Source organism: Podarcis bocagei, assembly GCF_964188305.1.
Source record: "Podarcis bocagei genome assembly, chromosome: 9".
In the NCBI taxonomy this organism is placed as follows: domain Eukaryota; kingdom Metazoa; phylum Chordata; class Lepidosauria; order Squamata; family Lacertidae; genus Podarcis; species Podarcis bocagei.
In genome coordinates this window covers 78,832,541-78,855,587 of record NC_138134.1, presented here as the reverse complement: position 1 = coordinate 78,855,587, position 23,047 = coordinate 78,832,541, and the positions used below count along the sequence as shown (strand labels likewise).

General features: G+C 45.8%; 1 protein-coding gene across 1 annotated transcript in view; it reads right to left on the bottom strand.

Moving 5' to 3' along the window:
• ATP6V1B1 (ATPase H+ transporting V1 subunit B1) overlaps nt 1–22,285 on the bottom strand; it is a 75,907-nt gene extending 53,622 nt beyond the window's left edge. Inside the window, exon 1 of the mRNA XM_081207147.1 lies at nt 21,931–22,285. Within this exon, the coding sequence (XP_081063273.1) occupies nt 21,931–22,042 (112 nt within the window). The 5' untranslated portion in view covers nt 22,043–22,285. The remainder of the gene's footprint in view (nt 1–21,930) is intronic.
• Between the last annotated feature and the right edge of the window lie 762 nt (nt 22,286–23,047).

The window sequence follows — 23,047 nt, the reverse complement described above, 5'->3', positions numbered from 1 at the left end:
TGGGACTGATATAAACGCATGCAGTAAGAGATACTTAAGGGGAAGATAAGGGGAAATTGGCTAATAGATTTGAATTGGATACGCAGGAATAAAAGGATAGGAAATGAATAACTACAGAAAGGAGGGGAGGGAAGACGAGGGGAAGGTATATTAGATTCGTAAAGGTTTTGCTTTTATTGTTTAACATATTTGTAAAAAGTGAAAATGAACAATTAAAATTAAAAAAGCAATTTGTATCTATAGATAACAACAAAAAATGGTTTGCTTATGCAAAGTTTGTGTTTCCTTGGAATGAGGGAAAGTGCAGACTGCGGTTTCTGTAAGATATATTACACACACACACACACACACACACACACACTTTTAAATTAATTTTTCTATTTTACAATTTAAAATACTCATTTTTACATCCTTAAAATATCAATGACTTCCCTTCTTCTCTTTCCATGGGTCATTTTGCATATCACAAACCTCTGCATATTTTACAAAAACCAAACCATTCATTGTTCCATTACTGCATGCATCAAAACTTATTGACGCTGTTGAATTGATCTTAATGCTGCCAGCGTTTTCAAGTGTACTCAATTCCCCCCCATATATTCAATAAACGTTTTGCGATCTTCTCTAAACACATGTGCTTCTTGTTCTCTTGTTCTATATGTTAAGTCTGCAAGCTGCGCATATGTGCAGCTGTATGATATATGATTTATTCACACACATCCTGAGGGGTTCACAGCACTGACACCCCAAGAGGGTTTTGCTTCTCCCGCCGCCATGGCCTTGGATGTGAGCAGAAATCAGGCATGTCTCTCCCTCACAGCCTCCAGCCTGCTTCTTCCTCCAGCCTCAAGATCAGGGGTTCCCAACCTGTGGCCCGTGGGCCAGAAGTGGGCCCCCAAGCTGCCCCAAACAGAGCTGCCCACTTGGCGAGTCCCCGCGCGCTGCACTAAACCGGCGCAGCATGGGGACTCTCTTCTGTGGCTCCGGAAATCGCTTCTGCACATGCCCAGATGCCAGAAATCGCATCTGCGCATGCCCAGATGCTGGAAATCACTTCTGCGCATGCCCAGATACCAGAAATCGCTTCTGCGCATGCCCAGACGCTGGAAATCACTTTTGCGCATGCCCAGATACCAGAAATAGCTTCTGCGCATGCCCAGACGCCGGAAATCGCACCTGCGCATGCCCAGACGCTGGATATCACTTCTGCACATGCCCAGATGCCGGAAATCACACCTGCGCATGGCCAGACGTCAGAAAGTGCTTCTGCACATGCCCAGACACCGGAAATCGCTTCTGTGCATGCGTGATTTTCAGCGTCTGGGCATGCGCAGAAGCTATTTCTGGTGTCGCGCTGTGCTGGTCCGGCCCATGTTGGATCTCCGCAGGAGTGATCCAGCCCATGCTCGGCAAGTCTTGCCGACCCCTGCTCTAGACACACAGGCACAGCTGCTGCAAGCAAACCCATTTTGATTGAGCTTTGTCCATCTTCCAGTTACTGGAAGGAAACCCCCATGAAAAAAGACAAGATCCCTTGCTTATTTATTGACGCCATTTGCTTCCGATCCGGTGACTTTCCAAGCTCAACCGCGATGGGGCTTTTGCCACCGAAGGCCGCGCCTCTCGATTTGCCGCAGCAGAAGGCGCACGGTGACATTTTGAAGCGTGCGCAGCTAATTTCTCGCCCAGTCACTCCACTGTCACTGCAAATGATGTCACCAGAATCCTCAGCGCAGAGAGGAATTTGTGTGTGTTGGGGGGGGGGACGCTGAGGAGTGCTAATCCCACGTTAATTACACATTAGGCAATTTGGCCAATGGCGGGGGTTGAGGGGGGCATCTGTGGCGGTGGAATGTGGGCGCAGAATGGGGCACATGTTGCTGTGGCCCTTTAAGGAGAGGGCTGGTGCTGAGGCTGTTTATTTACAGTCATACCTCGGGTTGAAGTAGCTTCGGGATAAGTATTTTCGGGTTGCGTGCTGCGACGACCCAGCAGTAAGTAACGGGTTTCGTCGCTCGTGCATGCGCAGACGGTCAAAATGACGTCAGGCGCATGCACAGAAGCGGCAAATCGCGACCCGTGCATGCGCAGACGTGGGTTGCATTCGCTTCTGGATGCAAACGGAGCTCCAGAATGAATCCCGTTCACATCCAGAGGTACCACTGTATTACCCTATTAAATTTGTTAGTTGCTTTGGTTCAATGTTTCACTGTGTTTTTATTTTGTCGGGGCAACCCAGTCAGATGGGCAGCATATAAATAATAACTTACTATTAATATTATTATTATTATTACCCAAGGCAACCCAATGTGACTTACAAACAAGCAAGCCAAGCCAAACCAACCAACCAAAACAAAACAAACTGGTTATAGATTGATAGCAAGATAGATAGATAGATTCTATTAATGCTTAATTGGTTTTTAATGTTGACTTCCCTGCTGCCTCTCTGCTTTTAGTTGTTTCTGTTTTAGCAGTAAGCCCTCCCTGCCTTGAGGGGATGGGGGAAATGGGATATATATATATCCCATTATATATATCGTGCTCCGACGGCACGGCAGCAGTGGGAGGCCCCATTAGCTAAAGTGGTGCTTCAGGTTAAGAACAGTTTCAGGTTAAGAACGGACCTCCGGAACAAATTAAGTTCTTAACCCGAGGTACCACTGTACACAAAATCAAACAACAACCCAATAACCCCCCCCCCCCAAAAAAAGAGCCAGCATTTTAAAAAGAGTATAGGATGTAGATAAAGTCAGGCAAAGTAAAGGTAAAGGCCTGGTTAAAAAGGAACATTTTTGCCTGGTGCCTAAAGGTGTTAGTGTATAGTGAAGGCGCCCAGCGAACTTTCCTGGGGAGAGCGTTCTACAAACAGGAAAATAATAGAAATAATAGAAATAATAGAAATAATAGAAATAATAGAAATATAGAGACACATTGGTGTTGCAGAGGCCACTCTCTCTGTTTATTTATGGGAGGGAGAGACGGAAAGCCCTTCCTCCAAAAGCTCCAGGGAACATGCACCACCCCAAAAGTGCATGTGGGATCCTCCTGGGCCCTCCGTCCTCCTGGCCTCTGTCCTCCTCTCCGCGGGGCAGTCTAGGCTCCAGCGCGCAGATGTGTGAGCTCAAGGAACCTGGCCTTGCCGAGCCCCACTGAGCAGGTTACGACCTTTACAGAAATGGTGGCTGTACGTGTCAGGCCTAATGGGGCTGAGGCTGCGAGACGCGGGCGGACGGGGGGGGGGAAGCTGCCAGAGAAAACGCGCCTCCCCGGAAAGTCCTCAGAGGCCAGAAGAATTTCTGGGACACACGGCTATTATCGTTATCGTTATCATTATCATCATTAACCCCTGAGATGAAAGAGGGGATGGATCCACCCAACTCTTTCCCCCCATTTCTATCTGGCACAAGAACAGCTCTCCATTTGGAGAGCTCTTCTTGGAGACCTTTGCAATCTCTTTGGGTTTTAGCAGCCCTGAGCAATTTAGGAGCGTCCGCAAACTTTGCCACTTCCCTGCTCACACCCAACTCAGTGGAATGGGTCTCCCTTGGGGGGGTGGGGGGGTGGACTCTCCTTCCTCCCCCCCCAAATATATTTATTAAAGTTTTTAAAATATAACAATGAAAAAAAATAAAAATAAAAAGAAACAAAATACAAAATACAACATAAAAACAGTTAAAAAACAAATAGTTTTCCATAACATATCTTCCTTACGCTTATTTCCCCAGACCTCCTCATACCTCCCTTCTTTGTATTCCACTTCCATTTGTTAGTTCAGCAAATCCTTACCATTAAGCTTTTACCCATTTATAAACCTTTTTTTTCGTATCTCCTAAAGCATTACAGCTGGAAACCCCTTAGTTTCTATCCAGCATCCTTCTAACATTCATTAAGTTTACAATATTTCTGTAAATAGTCTTTAAATTTCTTCCAATCTTCTTCCACCGACTCTTCTCCCTGGTCTCGGATTCTGCCAGTCATTTCTGCCAATTCCATGTAGTCCATCAACTTCATCTGCCATTCTTCCAGAGTGGGTAAATCTTGTGTCTTCCAATACTTTGCAATGAGTATTCTTGCTGCTGTTGTAGCATACATAAAAAAAGTTCTGTCCTTCTTTGGCACCAATTGGCCGACCATGCCCAGGAGAAAGGCCTCTGGTTTCTTCAGGAAGGTATATTTAAATACCCTTTTCATTTCATTATAGATCATTATAGATCCAGCTGATATATAATGAACTGGACTCTCCTTCCTTGAAGGTTTTTAAGCAGAGGTTGGATGGCCATCTGATGCCTGAGTTGAGATTCCTGCATTCTTCTTCTTCTTTGGCGATCCCTCATAGCCGAGTAAGATTGTCTTCCATAAACACGGTTTTAACAATGAGTCCATATGTGACTGTGGAGGCCAATTCTGGACCCACACGTCCTTCCACAGTGGGGACATTGGTTTCCAGGCGGGAGTTGATCATGGTGTGGATTTGCCAAGTGTGCCTTCCTCTTAGCACGTTTCTCCCTTGCGTCCTGAGTTCGAGCGTCTTCAAAGACCTTCTTGGTGGTGGCACCTGCCCTGTGGAACACTCTCCCATGAGATGTCAAGGAGATGGGGTTGCCATACGTCCGGGAAAACCCAGACATGTCCTCTTTTGGGGGGGCAACATGCCATTCTGGGGAGATTTTTACATTTTAAAGGAAATGTCAAGGTTTTGGGGGGGCAGGTTGGTCTGCATGCTGCAGCCACTGCCAGCCTAAGCTGGGGGGAAAGGCACACCTCTTCCCCTGTCTCAGGCAGGCAGCAGCCCAGACTTCCCTCTTTTTTGCTCTTCAAGGTAGGGCAACCCTCAAAATAACTACACAACTTTTAGAAGACATTGGAAGGCTGCCCTGTATAGGCAAGTTTTGAATATAATGATGTTTTATTGTGTTCTTGTATCCGCTTGAAGCCGTCCAGAATGGCTGGGGAAACGCAGGCAGATGGGTGGGGCACAAACAATAAAATTGTTGTTGTTGTTGTTGTTATGCTGTTTTAGACACCGGCTGAAAGTTTTCCTGTTCCAGGAAGAATATCCAGACAGGATGATTTAATTAAAGCTTCTTTTAAATGCTTTACTGATATGTTTAACAATGCAAATTTTGTTTTGTTGTTTTTTTAAAAATTGGTTTGTGCGTTTCAGTCATGTTTTATATATAATTGAATATTTGCATATAATTAAATCTCCTTGTTGTCTTTCCACCAGCAGGAGAAGACAATTTCCTTTGGGAACTGACAGCGATTTAAAGGAAAGGGTTGATCTACAGATGAAGGGCAGTATACAAATTTAATTAATTACATTAATGCTATTCATATTATTATTACAGATAGGTAGCCGTGTTGGTCTGCCATAGTCAAAATAAAAAAAACCTGAAGAAGTGTGCATGCACACGAAAGCTCATACCAAGAACTAACTTAGTTGGTCTTTAAGGTGCTACTGGAAGGAATTTTTTTATTCATATTAATAATAATAATAATAATAATAATAATAATAATAATAATAGCACTGTGCTGTTTTTATTATATGTGTTTTAATAGATTTAGTTTTTTAAAATCTTGTTTTAATTATTAGAATTTAATTACTTTTTAATTACTACCTGCTATAAGTTTTTAAACTTCTTGCATTTTATTTTATTTAGCTGTTTTTAACTTGCGTGAGCCGCCTTGAGTCTGGGGAAAAGGTAGGATATAAATAAATATAATAATGATATGAATGACAGGCAGCTTGAAGGATATTATTTTCCCTCCCTCTCTTTGGAGCAAGCGGTTTATAAGTGTTGGCCAAATCAACCCAAAGCAGATAAGCCGTAGCAACACGACTTCACGGCCCAATTCAAATCCCCGCCCAGCAAATATGCAGGGGAAGAACCGCTCCTCTCCGTGGGAGAAGTTGCGAGACGGAATGGCCCACCGGGCTGAATTTTGCAGAAGGAAGACTTTCCATTTTTCATTTTAAAGCAGGAAAATGAGGCAGGGAGAATGCTGCCCCCCCCCCACAGCCCCACCGGAAAGCACCAATTCAGATCATTAAGGGCTTGAGCCGCTGCAAAAAAGAAAAAGAGGATTTGAGGCTTCCTGGGGGCTGCAGAGTGGGTGGGCTGTGGGCTTCCTTGGCAGAGGTGAAGGGAGTCAGGGGGAGAGGGGAAAAGGTGTCTCCAAAGCTGTTGGGCCCAATTGTGGATGCCATAAAAAAAATTAAAAAAGGAAAATGTGTGTGTGTGTGCGCAGGGTGTTTTTTCTCCCCCCGGAGGCTCCCCTCTGCCCGCTCTCCTCCCCCCTCAAATTCACAGCTCCCATCCTTGACAATCTGAATTAACCCTGACCATTGTGTCCCATGGGGCGGGAGGGAGAGGCGAGGGGGGCAGAGCAGGGAGCAAAGGAAATTGACCGTGCTGACAAAGGGGGCACCAGCCCAATGACACCAAGTCGCTAATTGCTTCCACTCCACCAGCCCCCCCTCTCCTTTCCCGGCATCTGTTGGGTCGGTCCCCCCTTCTCAAACAAGCCTAAGGGGTCCTCTGCAAAGTTCAGGCTTCCCTCTAGGCCAGAGAACATCTCCTTGTGTTTTCAGCGGTGGCACCCAGACTCTTCGTCTCCTTTTTTTCTGGAGAGGGACACATAATTCAGGCCGCTTGGCGATTTTCAACCTGCTGTTACTTGATTCATTGCCTGGTTTTCGAACCAACTGTATATTGTCTCCCTCCTTTTTTTTTTTAATAATATTTATTAGTTTTCCAACAAATTAAACACAACACTACAAAAAACCAAAACAACAACAACAATACAATACAATACAAAAAAACTACAAAACACTAACACATACAACTAACAAAACAAAACAAAAACCATTTAAAACACAGTCCAATTTCAATATCTTATCTTTCTTTCACTTATTTCCACGACCTCCTCACACCTCCCTTTTTGTATTCCACTTCTATTAATTGTTTCAGCAATTCCTTTCCATCTTCCTCTGTTTTCTATCCTATAATTGTCTTAACACATTCTAACCTTATTTTTCCCTTTAATACTCTATTAATCTATTTATACTTAATTCCTTATACCATTTCTATTAAAGCCATATAACTTCATTCCAACATTTTTCTAACATTCATTAATTTTACAGTATTTCTGTAAATACTCTTTAAACTTTTTCCAGTCTTCTTCCACCGACTATTCTCCCTGGTCTTGGATTCTGCCAGTCATTGTCTCCTTGCTTATTTAACTTATATGCAGAATTCATCATGCGAAAGGCTGGACTGGATGAATCCCTAGCCGGAATTAAGATTCCCAGGAGACATATCAACAAACTCAGATATGCAGATGACACAACCTTGATGGCAGAAAGTGAGGAGGAATTAAAGAACCTTTTAATGAGGGTGAAAGAGGAGAGCGCAAAATATGGTCTGAAGCTCAACATCAAAAAAAACGAAGATCATGGCCACTGGTCCCCTCACCTCCTGGCAAATAGAAGGGGAAGAAATGGAGGCAGTGAGAGATTTTACTTTCTTGGGCTCCATGATCACTGCAGATGGTGACAGCAGTCACGAAATTAAAAGACGCCTACTCCTTGGGAGAAAGGCGATGGCAAACCTAGACAGCATCTTAAAAAGCCGAGACATCACCTTGCCAACAAAGGTCCGTATAGTTAAAGCTATGGTCTTCCCAGCAGTGATGTATGGAAGTGAGAGCTGGACCATAAAGAAGGCTGATCGCCGAAGAATTGATGCTTTTGAATTCTGGTGCTGGAGGAGACTCTTGAGAGTCCCATGGACTGCAAGAAGATCAAACCTCTCCATTCTGAAGGAAATCAGCCCTGAGTGCTCCCTGGAAGGACAGATCGTGAAGCTGATCCTCCAATACTTTGGCCACCTCATGAGAAGAGAAGACTCCCTGGAAAAGACCCTGATGTTGGGAAAGATGGAGGACACAAGGACAAGGGAACGACAGAGGACGAGATGGTTGAACAGTCTTCTCGAAGCTACCAACATGAGTTTGACCAAACTGCGGGAGGCAGTGGAAGACAAGAGGGCCTGGTGAGCTCTGGTCCAGGGGGTCATGAAAAGTCGGACATGACTAAATGACTAAACAACAACAACAGTCAACTTTAAATAATTCTGCATATCCCCAAAACTTCTGCGTGGGTGATCTTTGGGTGCTCTCGAACCTATCACTCCTCGTGAAACAAAAAGTTTCCTTTATCGGGAGAGCTAAAATGGCTTCAGTTAATCAACTGAAATTTTGAGTTGATTAAGGGGCTGAGAATAAAGGTTGACTTTGGTGGCCTGGTTTGCAAACTAGGTCGCAAAACCGTACTGAATTTCTGAATTCTGGATCTCTCACCTTCGTTTTTTTGGCAGTGAAGTATTTACAGGCAATAAAAGTGCAAGACATTTTGTGGCAGATCAATGCACTTTCTGAATCAGTGGAGGAGAAGTTCAGTTCTTAAAGGAGAACCAACCAAATTTTCTCTTCCAGAAACGATAACCTGAAACTGAATAATAACGATAATCTGCAACTGAAATGCAGCCATCCTGCAAAATTCGCACTTTCTTGAATTTTGCAATGCAATTCCCCATCTGACTAATGCACCGTATACAAAAATGCAGGCATTAGTGTGCATATAACTGCTTATATTGGTAAAGGAGGGGAAACAGCATTGCAAAAATGTCTACACTGTGCAAGACTGTGTACAAAAATGTTTGTGCGTGAGATAAAATTCATAGCGTTGATCTGCATCAGAGATGATTGAATTCATAAACTGATGCGAAAGTGTGGAGAGCTGAATTGATGATTGTGAAAAAATTAAGGCAACCAGAATGGACAGGTTTGTCCTTCTGTACTCCGGGCATCCCACAAAAATGGTAACTCTGACCTAACAACAAGAAAACTAGCACTAATACGCCCAGGAACCTCACCAAAATGCTGGAGAGGGTGCACCTCCACAGGCACATACCTCCACATGTGGTGGGAGTGCCCCAAAATCCAACTATTCTGGACAACAGCCACACGAGAAATAAGTAAAATAACTCTGCAAGTATTAGACATCATCCCAGAATTGGCCCTACTAAACATCTTCCAAGACAACAATGCCCATTTACACCACAAAGAACTCGTAAGCCACCTACTTTCAGCAGCCAGAAACCCCATAACCAGACACTGGAGAGACCTGTCAGGAGTAAGCATGGACCAATGGTACCAAATAGTATGGGAAACAGCCCTACTAGAAAAATTAACCAACAAACTGAAACTGACACGGGGACAAACAGAAGACGCCTTTACCCTGGTATGGCTCCCCTTTATCACATACACAGCCCAACAAGACAATGATAAGAATCCACCAACAGCATACAAATCATTATGGCTAACCTGATCCAAAACACCCACCCACCCCACTCACACACGAAAACAAAGACCACCACAGCCAACCACAAATGAACAGCCACACCCTAGGCCAACCCCAACCTCTCTCACCACCAAAGGAACACAAGTGAACAGCACAAGCAACACTGACACCAAATCCGACATACATTAAGCATAATAGAAACATCGCCACCCGACACCCCCCACCCATCTTTTCCCCTCCATCCCCCCCACCCATCTTTCCCCCTCCATCCCCTCCCCCCCATGTCTCATCAAATGAAACTGTTTTGTAAAAATATTACATCGAAAAAATACGAGAGACATTACACATACTTCTGTAAAACAAGAAAATCTTTAATAATAATAATAATAAATAATAATAAATGGCTGTGCTGTGCTCCTTTCCCGACTGCTCTCCTTTAGTCGCTACCATATTGGAACACCCTTGTCTACCGAGAGCAAAACAAGCACCGTCGTCTCTCCTGCCCAAAGTTGGAGGGGATGTTTTCTGTCAACGCTGCTTCTTGAGCATGATACAAATGCACTCAAGCACCATGGATTTCAAGGGGGCTTAAGGACACTTCATCTGCCCAGAACCTGAGATGCTTATGCTGAATGGCCTTGGAGCCTTCGCCATGAATTAGCTGGTATTCAGCCTGCAGAGGTTTCATTTACTCAGAGGCAGGAGGACAGGAGGGTCTCCAGGGGGGTCTTGGCCACCTCTTTGCGTGGTACTTATTTAGGCTTGCCATGTGTCTGGAATTTCCCAGACATTGCAGGGATTCGGCCCTTGGAAACAGTGTCCGGAAACCACTTAAATGTTTGGGGAAATCCGGACGTATGGAAACCCACGTTGGAAATATTGATTTTGGTGAATTTCCTTAAAATTTGCTCAAAAACATTTTCTTTCTCTTTGGGGGGGGGGATGGGGAGATTTTGCAAGCAAAACTCAACAACTTTGGCCCCAAAAGAAAAGTTCAACATCTTTTGTGTCTGGACTTTCACTTTTTGAAATATGGCAACCCTAAGACTTATTTCTTGGAGCAAGGCTGTTCAGGGGCCTCTCTGTTTCGAAGAGGCAAGATGTTATAAATTTGTGAAATTACGCATGGAATAGAAGGAGAATGGCGAGAGAAAAGTGTTTCTGTCCCTGTCCTAATGCTAGAACTTGTGGACTTTCAATGAAGCTGAAGATTGGAAGATTTAGGACAGATAAAGGAAAGGATTTATTATTCACACAGAGAAGAGTTCAACTATGGAACTCCCTGCCACTGCGTGCAGTGACCTAGATGGCTTGAAAAGAGGATTAGACACATTTATAGCATTAGGTTGGCCATTGCAAGACCAGGATTCTTGGCTAGGTATGGGCCATTGACTGGATCCAGCCGGCTCTCCTGGTGTTCTTAAAGGACCATGCAGCCCGGTTTTACTATCTGATCCTGGCACTATTCTGTCCTGACAACTCTTAGAAACTTAAGGGCCTGTATTCAGTTATGGCTGCAAGAATACTGATAGCCAGAAGTTGGAAATGTGAAATAACACCCACAATAACAGATTGGCAATCACTCATGCTTGAGTACTTTCAATTAGCAAAGCTGATCGGAAAAGTCAGAGGAGCCCCAAATCAAAAAATATTCAGAGAATGGAGACTATTCAAAGAACATATAAGATTATATTGTAAAAATGACATTATCCTAGCAGAACTGAATGATACTTGTATATAATGGAATAAATATACTAGATAAATATACAGGAAAAGTTATAAAACAAACCGTGCGATAAAATTAAGACAATAGAAAAAGTACAACGAGAAGTTTCTTTCAGAAGACTTCATTAGAAAAGACAGGATGTTATAACCAATATTCATTTCTTATTGTTAACTCTTCTTTGCATTTTATTTTTATTTTCTTTATCTTTTTTCTATTGTATTTTTGTGCTTAATTTTGATGTAACTATTTGTAATATATATGTAAGATGATATTTTAAATCAACAGAGACAAATTAAAAAAGAAAAAGGAACTTAAGGGCCTGCTGAGGCAACCCAACCATATTATTATTATTATTATTATTATTATTATTATTATTATTATTATTCCATGCATTTAAGCTTAATTGTAACTGTCATAGGGAAGAAGTTAGTTATTGATTATTGTGTGTTCTCTCTCTCTCTCTCTCTCTCTCTCTCTCTCTCTGTGTGTGTGTGTGTGTACATACACATAGTTACTTTGGGAAAGCATTATAAAACTGTGTTGAACAAATAAATAAATGAGTTGCATCAAGAGCTACTCTCCACCCAGCCCAGAATTGAGGCCTGTGTGAGGATCCACAGAAGTTTAACTCTTCTTCTAGCTGTATCCCTGAACACTCCCTTGGGTTTTCTCATATATGTATGAATTCCTTCTATTCCAATGGGCTGGGAGCAGAATCCTGCCCCCTTTGGCACTGGGGTGCATGTTGCTGCCTTCAATGAGAAGACCTATTGGGGAGAAACTGAAAGGGGTCCTTGCTGCCTGGTGACTATTTGATCACCCGCATGGTATTTTCACGTTGTTTCTGCATCTTCATCCTTGAGGTCTGATGCTTTGGGGGTTTCCTGTTGCTTTGAGAGATGGTCAACAAAGTTGTTTCTATTGCAAGCCAACAATTAAATCAAGCCTCTTGTGTTAATCTCTTAAGGACCCTCCTTCCTTCCCCAGGCTCCCCAACTTCAGATGCTAGGTAGGTGGTGAGCGGCCTTTTCTATTGTCAGCCACCTAATAAGTCATAGAATCAAAGAACTGTAGTGTTGAAAGGGACCCGAAAGGGACATCTAGTCCAACCCCCTTCAATGCAGGAATCTCAGCGGAAGCATCCATGAGAGTCAGCCGTCCAACCTGCATCCTCCTTGTTCTTTCCATGCTTTCCATGCATCTAAATCCCTTAGTGGCTTTCATTACTCATTTCATTACTGCTGAGACACTACCTGCCCGCGGACTGTCTGGCCAGAGTGGTGCATGCTCTGGTTATCTCTCGCTTGGACTACTGCAATGCGCTCTACGTGGGGCTACCTTTAAAGGTGACCCGGAAACTACAACTAATCCAGAATGCGGCAGCCGAGACCACATCACACCGGTCTTGAAAGACCTACATTGGCTCCCAGTACGTTTCCGAGCACAATTCAAAGTGTTGGTGCTGACCTTTAAGGCCCTAAACAGCCTTGGTCCAGTATATCTGAAGGAGCGTCTCCATCCCCATCGTTCTGTTCGGACACTGAGACACTTTGCTCAAACTCATGCTGGTAGCTTCGAGAACACTGTCCATCCATCTCGTCCTCCATCGTCCCCTTCTCCTTGTGCCCTCCATCTTTCCCAACATCAGGGTCTTTTCCAGGGAGTCTTCTCTTCTCATGAGGTGGCCAAAGTCTTGGAGCCTCAGCTTCAGGATCTGTCCTTCCAGTGAGCACTCAGGGCTGATTTCCTTCAGAATGGAGAGGTTTGATCTTTTTGTAGTCCATGGGACTCTCAAGAGTCTCCTCCAGCACCATAATTCAAAAGCATCCATTCCTCTGTGATCAGCCTCCTTTATTGTCCAGCTCTCACTTCCATACATCACTACAGTGGTACCTCAGTTTACATATGCTTCAGATTACATACGCTTCAGGTTACATACTCTGCTAACCCAGAAATATTACCTCGGGTTAAGAACTTTGCTTCAGGCTGAGAACAGAAATCGCGTGGCAGCAGGAGGCCCCATTAGCTAATGTGGTGCTTCAAGTTAAGAACAGTTTCAGGTTAAGAACAGACCTCCAGAACGAATTAAGTTATTAACTTGAGGTACCACTGTACTAGGAAAACCATAAAAGGTAAAGGTAAAGGGACCCCTGACCATTAGGTCCAGTCGTGACCGACTCTGTGGTTACAGCCCTCATCTCACTTTATTGGCTGAGGTAGCCGGCGTATAGCTTCTGGGTCATGTGGCCAGGATGACTAAGCCGCTTCTGGCGAACCAGAGCAGTGCACGGAAACGCCGTTTGCCTTCCCGCTGGAGCGGTACCTATTTATCTACTTGCACTTTGACATGCTTTCGAACTGCTAGGTGGGCAGGAGCAGGGACCAAACAATGGGAGCTCACCCCGTTGCGGGGATTCGAACTGCCGACCTTCTGATCGGCAAGTCCTAGGCTCTGTGGTTTAACCCACAGTGTCACCCGCGTCCCCGGAAAACCATAGCTTTAACTATAAAATATTATTATTATTAAATAAAATATTATTATTATTAAATAAAATATTATTATTATTAAAAGAGTTGGTCCATATGCAATTCAGTACCGCCTACTCTGGCTGGCAGCTCTCTGAGTTGCCACCGCGCGGGACTGAACCCAGAAACTTCTGCGCTTGCAAAGCGGGTGCTCCATCACCGCCAGGGACATCTCCGTCCTTCCCGGCTCGCCATCCAAAACTTTCCCGATGGTCCCTAGTGGGTCCGCTTTTCCTCCGCCTCCCTCCCCGGCGCAACCTGGTCATTGTGCGATGTGTCACTTCGCGCAGCGCTGTCAAACACATCGGCCCGTCCCAGCCGAGCGGAGCTTGTGAAAGGCCCAGCGGGGGGGCTGCACATTATGCCACTAATTAGGACCCCGCAGCAGAGGGTTCCCATACACACCTGCACGGTCATGTGACTCTACGGGGTATCCCCCCCTTTTTTGGGTGGGGAGGAGGGGGGTGGGGAGCTTGCAAAGAATGACCGCTCTACCCGAGCGTGAACCGAAATGTGCTGGACTGCCAAAAAAAAAGGAGAGAGGAAGATCCCAGCTTTTCCAAAAAAATTTAATGCAATAAACAATTTGCTCCGCTCACGGCGGCGTTTCCAGGGATGCCAAACTTTCCTCCGGACATTGAGCTGCGGGAGGTGCGTGTAACGGATTGGGGCCCCTTCCCCCAGCACTTGGCTCCGAGGAAAATTTGGGAGAGTCAGGACCGGTAATAGAAAGGAATTCTTCATGCAAACGCCTAGTTCTGTGCACGCCCTGAGACCTCCGGATATAGAGCGGCATTTAAATTCAATAAATAAATAATAGTTCATCTGTAGCCTGTTTCTCCTTTGTTCCTGTTATTGCTTTCCTTTAAACCACGGCCACGAACCAAGAACTTGTACACTGACCGCTGATAAGGAGCTGTTACGTTGTAGATATCACTGCAAATTTATCGTGCTATTTTTGTGATGTACAAATGACATAGAAGAATTGGTCTGTTTATTTGTCTCATTTAAATAATTCCTAGGATACCTGTTCATAAAACCCACTAAAAAGCTCTTTTTTAAAATATATATATATATATATATTTTCAGTGAAAGGTAAAAACGTACATCTTACCCCAGGCATTGGACAGGTCAGGATAATTTTTAATGGCATATTTTTTGCTGCTGCTTTTTTTGGTTCTGTTCTATAGGCAATTCCATGGTGCTCTCTAGATATAATAGCTCAACAACTTTGCATAGCTCAACAACTTTGCCAAAAAAAAGCTAAACAACTTCTGCATCTGGGTTTTCACCTTTTGAAATACGGCAACCCTAGGTTATGACCCGTAACAGTGGTTCCCAATTAGTTAATTACCGAGGAAGCCCCTATTTTTCAAAAGCCAAGCCACAGACCCTCTACTTTTGAAAAGTTTGATAACTCTATGATAGTTATCTCTGCAAAGCAATTTTTGGAAGAAAATGTGGGGTAGCTCCTAATAAGCAAATGATTTTAGGTATTCAAAAAAAAGCCAGAACAGACCATATTTTTTTTTATATTACTGCACAAAAATGCTGGAAATCAGTTGGTGGGGAAGGCAAGTAATGGGACTGCAGACCCCCTGGGTGCGTTCCTGGGACCCCTAACTGGGAGCCACCGAATTATAATGCCCTATATGGCTTAAAGGTAAAGGGGCCCCTGACCATTAGGTCCAGTCGTGACCGACTCTGGGGTTGCAGCGCTCATCTCGCTTTACTGGCCAAGGGAGCCGGCGTACAGCTTCCGGGTCATGTGGCCAGGATGACTAAGCCACTTCTGGTGAACCAGAGCAGCGCACGGAAACGCCGTTTACCTTCCCACCAGAGTGGTACCTATTTATCTACTTGCACTTTGACGTGCTTTCGAACTGCTAGGTTGGCAGGAGCAGGGACTGAGCCACGGTAGCTCACCCCGTCGCCAGGATTCCAACTGCCGACCTTCTGATCGGCAAGTCCTAGGCTCTGTGGTTTAACCCACAGCGCCACCCGCATCCGTCCAGGCTATTTGAAATACAGTATTCCTTGTACGAACCTGCCTAGGTTATGAGATCTTTAAGAGTGGCCGTTTCCCCAAGTGGCGACGCAGAAGGGGGTCTTCTCAGTGGTGGCTCCTCCCAGACAACTTAGGCGCTCTCTCCCAAGAGAACTTTGACGGGCTCCTTCCTTGCTGTTCATTTGCTGGACTTTCTTTTTCCGACAGGCTTTGGGGGGCTGTCTGGTTTCAAGTAAAGGACTTTTAATAATGCTTCACTGTTTTTACTATCTGTATTGTAATAGATTATTTTGTGGGGGGTTGCATCATTTTAATTCCATTACTGTTTAATTACTATGTAACTATTATCTTTTATATGACTTCAGCTTTCTGTGTTGTATGCCTCAAACCCCAGTTCTGGGGAAAAGGTGGAATATTAATATTATTATTTTTATAATGATAATCTGGACACAGAATTAAGATTTTTTTCTCTTTTTTGAGCAAGTCATTTCTACATAATAATAGTAATGGTAATCATAATTATTACTGTTATCTGTAAAATCTCATGGAGAACATACAGCTGTATGCTAGTTATTTTAACGTTTTGTTTATCTGGTTTTATGTTCTGCTTTTTGGTCTTACACTTCTCTTAAATTGCTTGTTCTATCTATTTATTTTGTAAAACTTATCCACCACCAGATTGCAAAATGAAAAACCTCAAAGCAGCTTATAGAAAGAAAAGGAGAGCAAAACGATCAGAAAAACCAGCTGAGAGCAACAATTTAAAATATTCAAAAAGGAAAAACTCGCATCATCTCTCTAAACATCTGGGTGGGCGTGTCTAAACGAAAATGCTTTTAGCAGGTGCCGAAAAGACTGCCAAGAAGATGCCTGCTTGATTTCAATAGGCAGGGAGTTCCAAAGGGCAGCTGCTCCCACACTAGAAGTTGATGTTCTTAAAAATGCAGAACAGGTACTATGTGGCCCTGGGCCAGTTCTGCTGATCAATGCAGTTACGTGGGCGTCTGTGGGGGAGAAGTTGTGAAACCAGCTCTCTAAACTTTGCTGGAATTCTGAATACTATCCCTCTCATCCTCCACTAGGAGTGCGTGACTGGGGGGTGCTCGGGTTGTGAATGTGCATAGCCCTAGCACCAAAATGTGTGGGTGCCCGGCCCCTTCATGGGGAATTTTGTGGGTGTTTGGGCACCCAGGGAGCTGGCACCTACGTCCTCCACGCACATTGAGGGTGCCAATGTTGCCCTCCACTTTTGGTGGTTCTAGGGAGATGGGCCGACTAAACACGAAGGTGGATTTTTTTTTGGCAAGGTCCGGCTGTGTCTCTTCTGCCAGCCCAGATTTGACCTCCTGGGCCTTTGCGCTCTCCCGGGTGCCCCTTGCCGCTCTTCGTCCTCCTCCTCCTCCTCCTTTACGCTGGTGTGAATGCCTGCCCTTGAAGGGGAGGGGGCTTCAATTGGAAAGGCACATTCTGACACAGTCGTAACCCCCTGACCCTGCCGTGGCTGCACCCATTAAGAACACTGTGTGCCTTCACGCCTGGCAGAAGACGGGTCTCCGGGGTTAGGGGAATGGAAAGGGAGGGGGGGAATGTTCTTCAGCTCACCCATGCACAATCCTTGCCTGCGCCCAGGGAGAAGAAGCCTATGCACACTTCCTTCCCTATGCACCTATAAACTCTGCCCTTTTGCCGGGAACACAACCTCCTATAACTCCCAGCGTTCCTGGTTCATCCCACCCCCTCTTTGTGGGTTAGCCTTTGCTCCTGCTAGAGTTGTTGCCCATCTGCCGTGCATGCTTCAGATCATAGAAATTAAGGGTGCTTAGATTAGGGCAGGGGTCAGCAACCTAAGGCCCATGGGCCGGAAGTGGCCTGCAGAGGTTGTTTGACCAGCCCACAAACCGCCCCCAAACCGAGCTGCCTGCTCACGCACTGTGCTAAACCGGCGCAGCATGGCGACTCGCTTCCATGGCGCCGTAAATCGCGTCGGCACAGACGCAGAGGCCAAAAATTGTGGTGCGCGCACACACACAGACTCTGAAAATCACAGGCGTGCATGCTCAGGCGCACCTGCGATCCAGCCCACGGAGGGATCTCTGCAGGAGCAATCCAGCCCAGGCAAGATAAACCTTGCAAACCCCTGGATTAGGGTTTCCATATTTCAAAAAGTGAAAATCCAGGCACAAAATTGTTGAGTCTCACATGGGTTGCCATACAGTCGTACCTTGGAAGTCAAACGGAATCAGTTCCGGAAGTCATTTCGACTTCCAAAGCATTCAGAAACCAAAAGACAGTTTCTGATTGGCTGCAGGAAGCTCCTACAGCTAATCGGAAGGCCGCGGAAGCCCCGCCACACATTCGGGTTCCAAAAAAACATTGGAAATCGGAGCAGTCACTCCCAGGTTTTGGTCGTTCGGGAGCCAAAACGTATGATTACCAAGGCATTAGACAACCAAGGTATGACGTACTTCCAGATGTTCCCAGACATCAGCCATTTCTACCTGGACATTGTTTCCGACTGCCGCAATCCAGCTATGTTTGGGAAGTTCCAGATGTGTGACAGTCTTAGTAGATGTTAAATCTCAGAACATGGACTGGGCGCAGCTGAGGGGTAAACAAACCCAAATGCAAGGCCCAACTTGACACGTCACTCATTGCAGCTGCCCTGGTCTGCTTGTTTGTTTATTATTCATTTCATAAAATTTATACGCTGCTTTATGGTTAACCCCCCCCCCCAACACGGCATTGTAGAATCGTATCATGGAATCAACCCGTCAAAGCAGTTTACATTTTAAGAAATAAGTAAATTATCAATAAGGAAAAGGTCTATGGGGTTGCACTGTTTGGAAAAATATCGCAGACAACTTTGGGATTTTCATTTAGATCAACAAAAAAACAACCAAACAATGACGAATGAGGAAGTGGGTGGAGATTCACTTGGGACAACGCCATTATCCAAGAGGCTGGGTTGTATAGCCTCTCTCTGTAAGTACTGAAATAAAAAAGGACGATAGGAAACTTTTCCTTGTATTTATCATTTCCTGGGCAACTAGACGGGAGCCGCCGGGAACACCCTGAAAGGGCCCCAGGGAGTTGTCACCTCTGCTTGTCCCTATGTACCATTTCAAGGCATTTCAACACCCTGCTGCACAAACTTTATAATAATAATTTATTATTTATACCCCACCCATCTGGCTGGGTTTCCCCAGCCACTCTGGGCGGCTTCCAACAAAACACTAAAATACAATAACATACTAAACATTAAAAACTTCCCTAAACAGGGCTGCCTTCAGATGTCTTCTAAATGTCAGGTAGTTGTTTATCTCTTTGACATCTGGTGGGAGGGTGTTCCACAGGGCGGGCGCCACCACCAAGAAGGCCCTCTGCCTGGTTCCCTGTAACTTGGCTTCTCACAAGGAGGGAACCGCCAGAAGGCCCTCGGCGCTGGACCTCAGTGTCCGGGCAGAACAATGGAGGTGGAGACACTCCTTCAGGTCAACTGGACCGAGGCCGTTTAGGGCTTTAAAGGTCAGCACCAACACTTTGAATTGTGCTCAGAAACATACTGGGAGCCAGTGTAGGTCTTTCAAGACCGGTGTTAAATGGTCTCAGCGGCCTGCCCAGTCACCAGTCTAGCATTCTGGATTACTTTGTAAGAAAATATCCTTTCTGGATCCTGCGCCACCCCGCTTCCCAGCAGCGGGGCTTTGCATCGGTTCCTCGCTGCAGGAGAAGCCAATGCAAAGTCGTGATGGAGGGTGTGTGGAATCTCCCCTCTCTCCCCAGTGGCAAAGCTGGGAGGCGAAACGGGCTGCCAGCCCTTTCACAGGCTGGCTCTGCTACGTACAGCACCTGGCACCCGTGTGGTAATCAAACAGTGCCTGAAATAACAGCAGCAGCAATATTCTGTTTCTCCCTCTCTCTCCCTCTCACGCCCCAGTCAGCTCGCCTTCAAGACCTGGGGGGAAATACCAGCAACTCCTTGTGACTCGAGACTCCGCCTGTTTGCTGTGGTTAATAATAAAACCCTCGGAGCCTGCCAGAGCCCATCCGACCACGTTGGGCTGGGGCAGCTCAGAGCTGTTTCTGACCTGCTGCGCCGAGATGCAGACAGGCTGGAACCGCAACTGGGAGATTTCAGGCCAAAGCTGTCACCTTGCCAAGGTCATTGGGGAATTGCCTTACCGAAGGTGCGTGTGTTTGTGTGTGCTTGCAGACCATAGGTGCCACCTTGCCCAGAAGGACTTCAACTTTGCTCATTGACTTTGTGGGAGTCCAGCCCCACAAATATATTATAAGTCCAGTGTTGCAGACTTAGGTGCCTGTTTTCACATGTATGGAGAGAGCGGCTGAGGCAGCCCAGCCAGATGGGTGGATGATGATGATGATGATTATTATTTCATGTTTCGTATTCACACAGAGAGATGCATGAGCAGGCAGGTGAATTGAGAATAAATCCTCATGAGCTACCCAGCCTGGAACACATTACTTGATCCACAAAGAATAAAACTCAGAACAATATCTGTGTTCCAACTGGATGAGGCACATGGGAGCCAGTGTGGCCTAGTGGTTAGAGTGTTGGACTGGGACCAAGGAGACCAGGGTTCGAATCCCCTCTTGGCTGTGAAGCTCATAGGGTGACCTTGGGCCAGTCACTGCCTCTCAGTCTGACCTACCTCACGGGGCTGTTGGGATTAAAAGGGGAGGGGAAGAACCACCTATGCCAACTTGCGCTTCTTGGAGGAAAAGTGGGATATAAATGTAAACTAAAAATTAGAGTAATCACTGCTTTTTTCTGGGGGGGGGGGCACAGGGGTACGCATACCCCTAAACATTTTGTGAATCTTTGTACTTTTGTCCATTTACCGTATTTCTTTCCCCCAATTTAAACTATAAAATGGTGGTTTTCATAAGTCAAAATGAGAGTACCCCTAAACATTTTTTTAAAAGAAAAAAAGCACTGAGAGTAACGATACAATAACCACTGCCTTTCATGGGCATAGCTAGGATTTATTAGCTAGAGCCTTTCTTAGGGTTGCCATATTTCAAGAAGTGAAAATCCAGGCACAAAGGTTATTGAGCTTTTTTTGGCCACAGTTGACAGTTGTTGAGCTTTTTCTTTTGCAAACGTATGGCAGCCCTACCTTGGTTAGTTAAGCAATTTTATTTATTTACTTGATGGGGGTGGGTGGGTGGGGGCTACGCCCATGCCACCCTCATCACCAACGCCTATTACTGGGCGGACTTTTTCAGCAATACCCAGAAGCGCGATTGTGTTTGTGATTATGCATCTCCCGCAACACACCTCACAAACCACAGGGAAGCGTCCATGTGCGCACACAAACACACACCAGTGTGTTGCACTTTGCAGCACGCCTGTGCAATTGGGGATCAGGCCCTGGGAGGCAGACTCTGAAAGGGCTGATCTGCTTTAAGGTATTCCCCAGGCAGAAGTTCGCCAAGGCTGCTCTGCAGACCCCAGTCCCAAATCCTCCCTCTCTCGTCACGGTGCAAAACCTTTCCTGGGGTTTGGAATTGGGGGCGCCATTTCTTGTTCACCTCATTCTCCAGGCAACATATGAACGCATTGAATGACAGGTCCCCAGGCACCCAAGCTACCTGAAGGAGCGTCTCCACCCCCATCGTTCTGTCTGGACACTGAGGTCCAGCGCTGAGGGCCTTCTGGTGGTTCCCTCCTTGTGAGAAGCCAAGTTACAGGGAACCAGGCAGAGGGCCTTCTTGGTGGTGGCGCCCGCCCTGTGGAACACCCTCCCTTCAGATGTCAAGGAAATAAACAACTATCTGACTTTTAGAAGACATCTGAAGGCAGCCCTGTTTAGGGAAGATTTTAATGTGTGACATTTTAATGTATTTTTAATTTTTGTTGGAAGCCACCCAGAGTGGCTGTGGAAGCCCAGCCAGATGGGCAGGATACAAATAAATTATTATTATTATTATTATTATTATTATTATTATTATTATTATTATTATTATTATTATTATCATCATCATCATCATCATCATCATCAGGTGCTGCCCAGGAGGCTAAGGCTGAACAGAACCCAGAGAGAGAGAGAGAGAGAGAGAGAGAGAGAGAGAGAGAGAGAGAGAGAGATCTCCTGCGCTAGTTTCTCACACTCTTCCTCTTCAGTTTCATAATATGTTTTCCATTATCCTCAGAAGGAGGAAGCCACGGAAAGTGGGAGAAAGTGAGAAAGTTTTGGGAGAAGTCTTAGCAATCGCTAAGTGCGCACAGGCAAGAGATTTCTCAAGCTCCCTTTTTCCTGAAGGCATCCCGAAAATACTCACTCAGTCTCGGGTGGGTGATGTAGTTCCTGGTCACTGCTTGGACGTGCTCTCGTGCCTCGGCCAGGACTCCTCCGGGGTGCCCGTTGACCCTCACTTCCACCTTGGTGGCCATGTCCTTGGGGAGTCGACGCAAGCCGAAATGGAAGAGCTGCTCTCTGAAGTTTTTGTACCTGATCTGCCTGACAGAGGCCAGCTGCAGTGATCTGCCTCCTCCTCCGTGTTGTCCCTGAACACAGAATTATTTGTTGCCTGTAAACTGTCCGGCAGCTGCAGGTTTGAGATGCATGTTGCAAAGGTCTCGCTGCAGAAATCTGGGGCGTGTAAGTCTTTTTTTTCCCAAGCAGCGATATTCTCACTGCCATGTCGAGTTGGGGAATACACCAGCTTTCTTCAGGAAGGAGATTGTGAAGGTTCAGAAAAGGGCAAGCGAAATGATTGAGGGAAAGGTTGCAGCCCTTTTTCACTGAGTAAGAGGCGACAGGATAGGAATTTACCTCTCTCTTAAATCTACCTCTCTTTTAAATCGGAACCAGTGAAGGCAGTGAAGGTCCTGTGTGAGTGTCTGGAGGTGGTTGGAGGACGGATGGTGGCTAACAGAGTGAGATTGAATCCTGACAAGACAGAAGGACTGTTTTTGGGGGACAGGAGGCGGGTGGGTGTGGGGGACTCCCTGGTCCTGAATGGGGTAACTGTGCCCTTGAAGGACCAGGTGCGCAGCCTAGGCGTCATTCTGGACTCACAGCTGTCCATGGAGGCGCAGGTCAGTTCTGTGTCCAGGGCAGCTGTCTCCCAGCTCCACCTGGTACGCAGGCTGAGACCCTCCCTGCCAGCAGACTGTCTCACCAGAGTGGTGCATGCTCTGGTTATCTATCCTTGGACTACTGCAATGTGGGGCTACCTTTGAAGGTGACCCGGAAACTGCAATTAATCCAGAATGCGGCAGCTAGACTGGTGACTGGGAGCGGCTGCCGAGACCACATTACACTGGTCCTGAAAGACCTACATTGGCTCCCAGTACATTTCCGGGCAGAATTCAAAGTATTGGTGCTGACCTATAAAGCCCTAAACGGCCTCAGCCCAGTATACCTGAAGGAGTGTTTCCACCCCCATCGTTCTG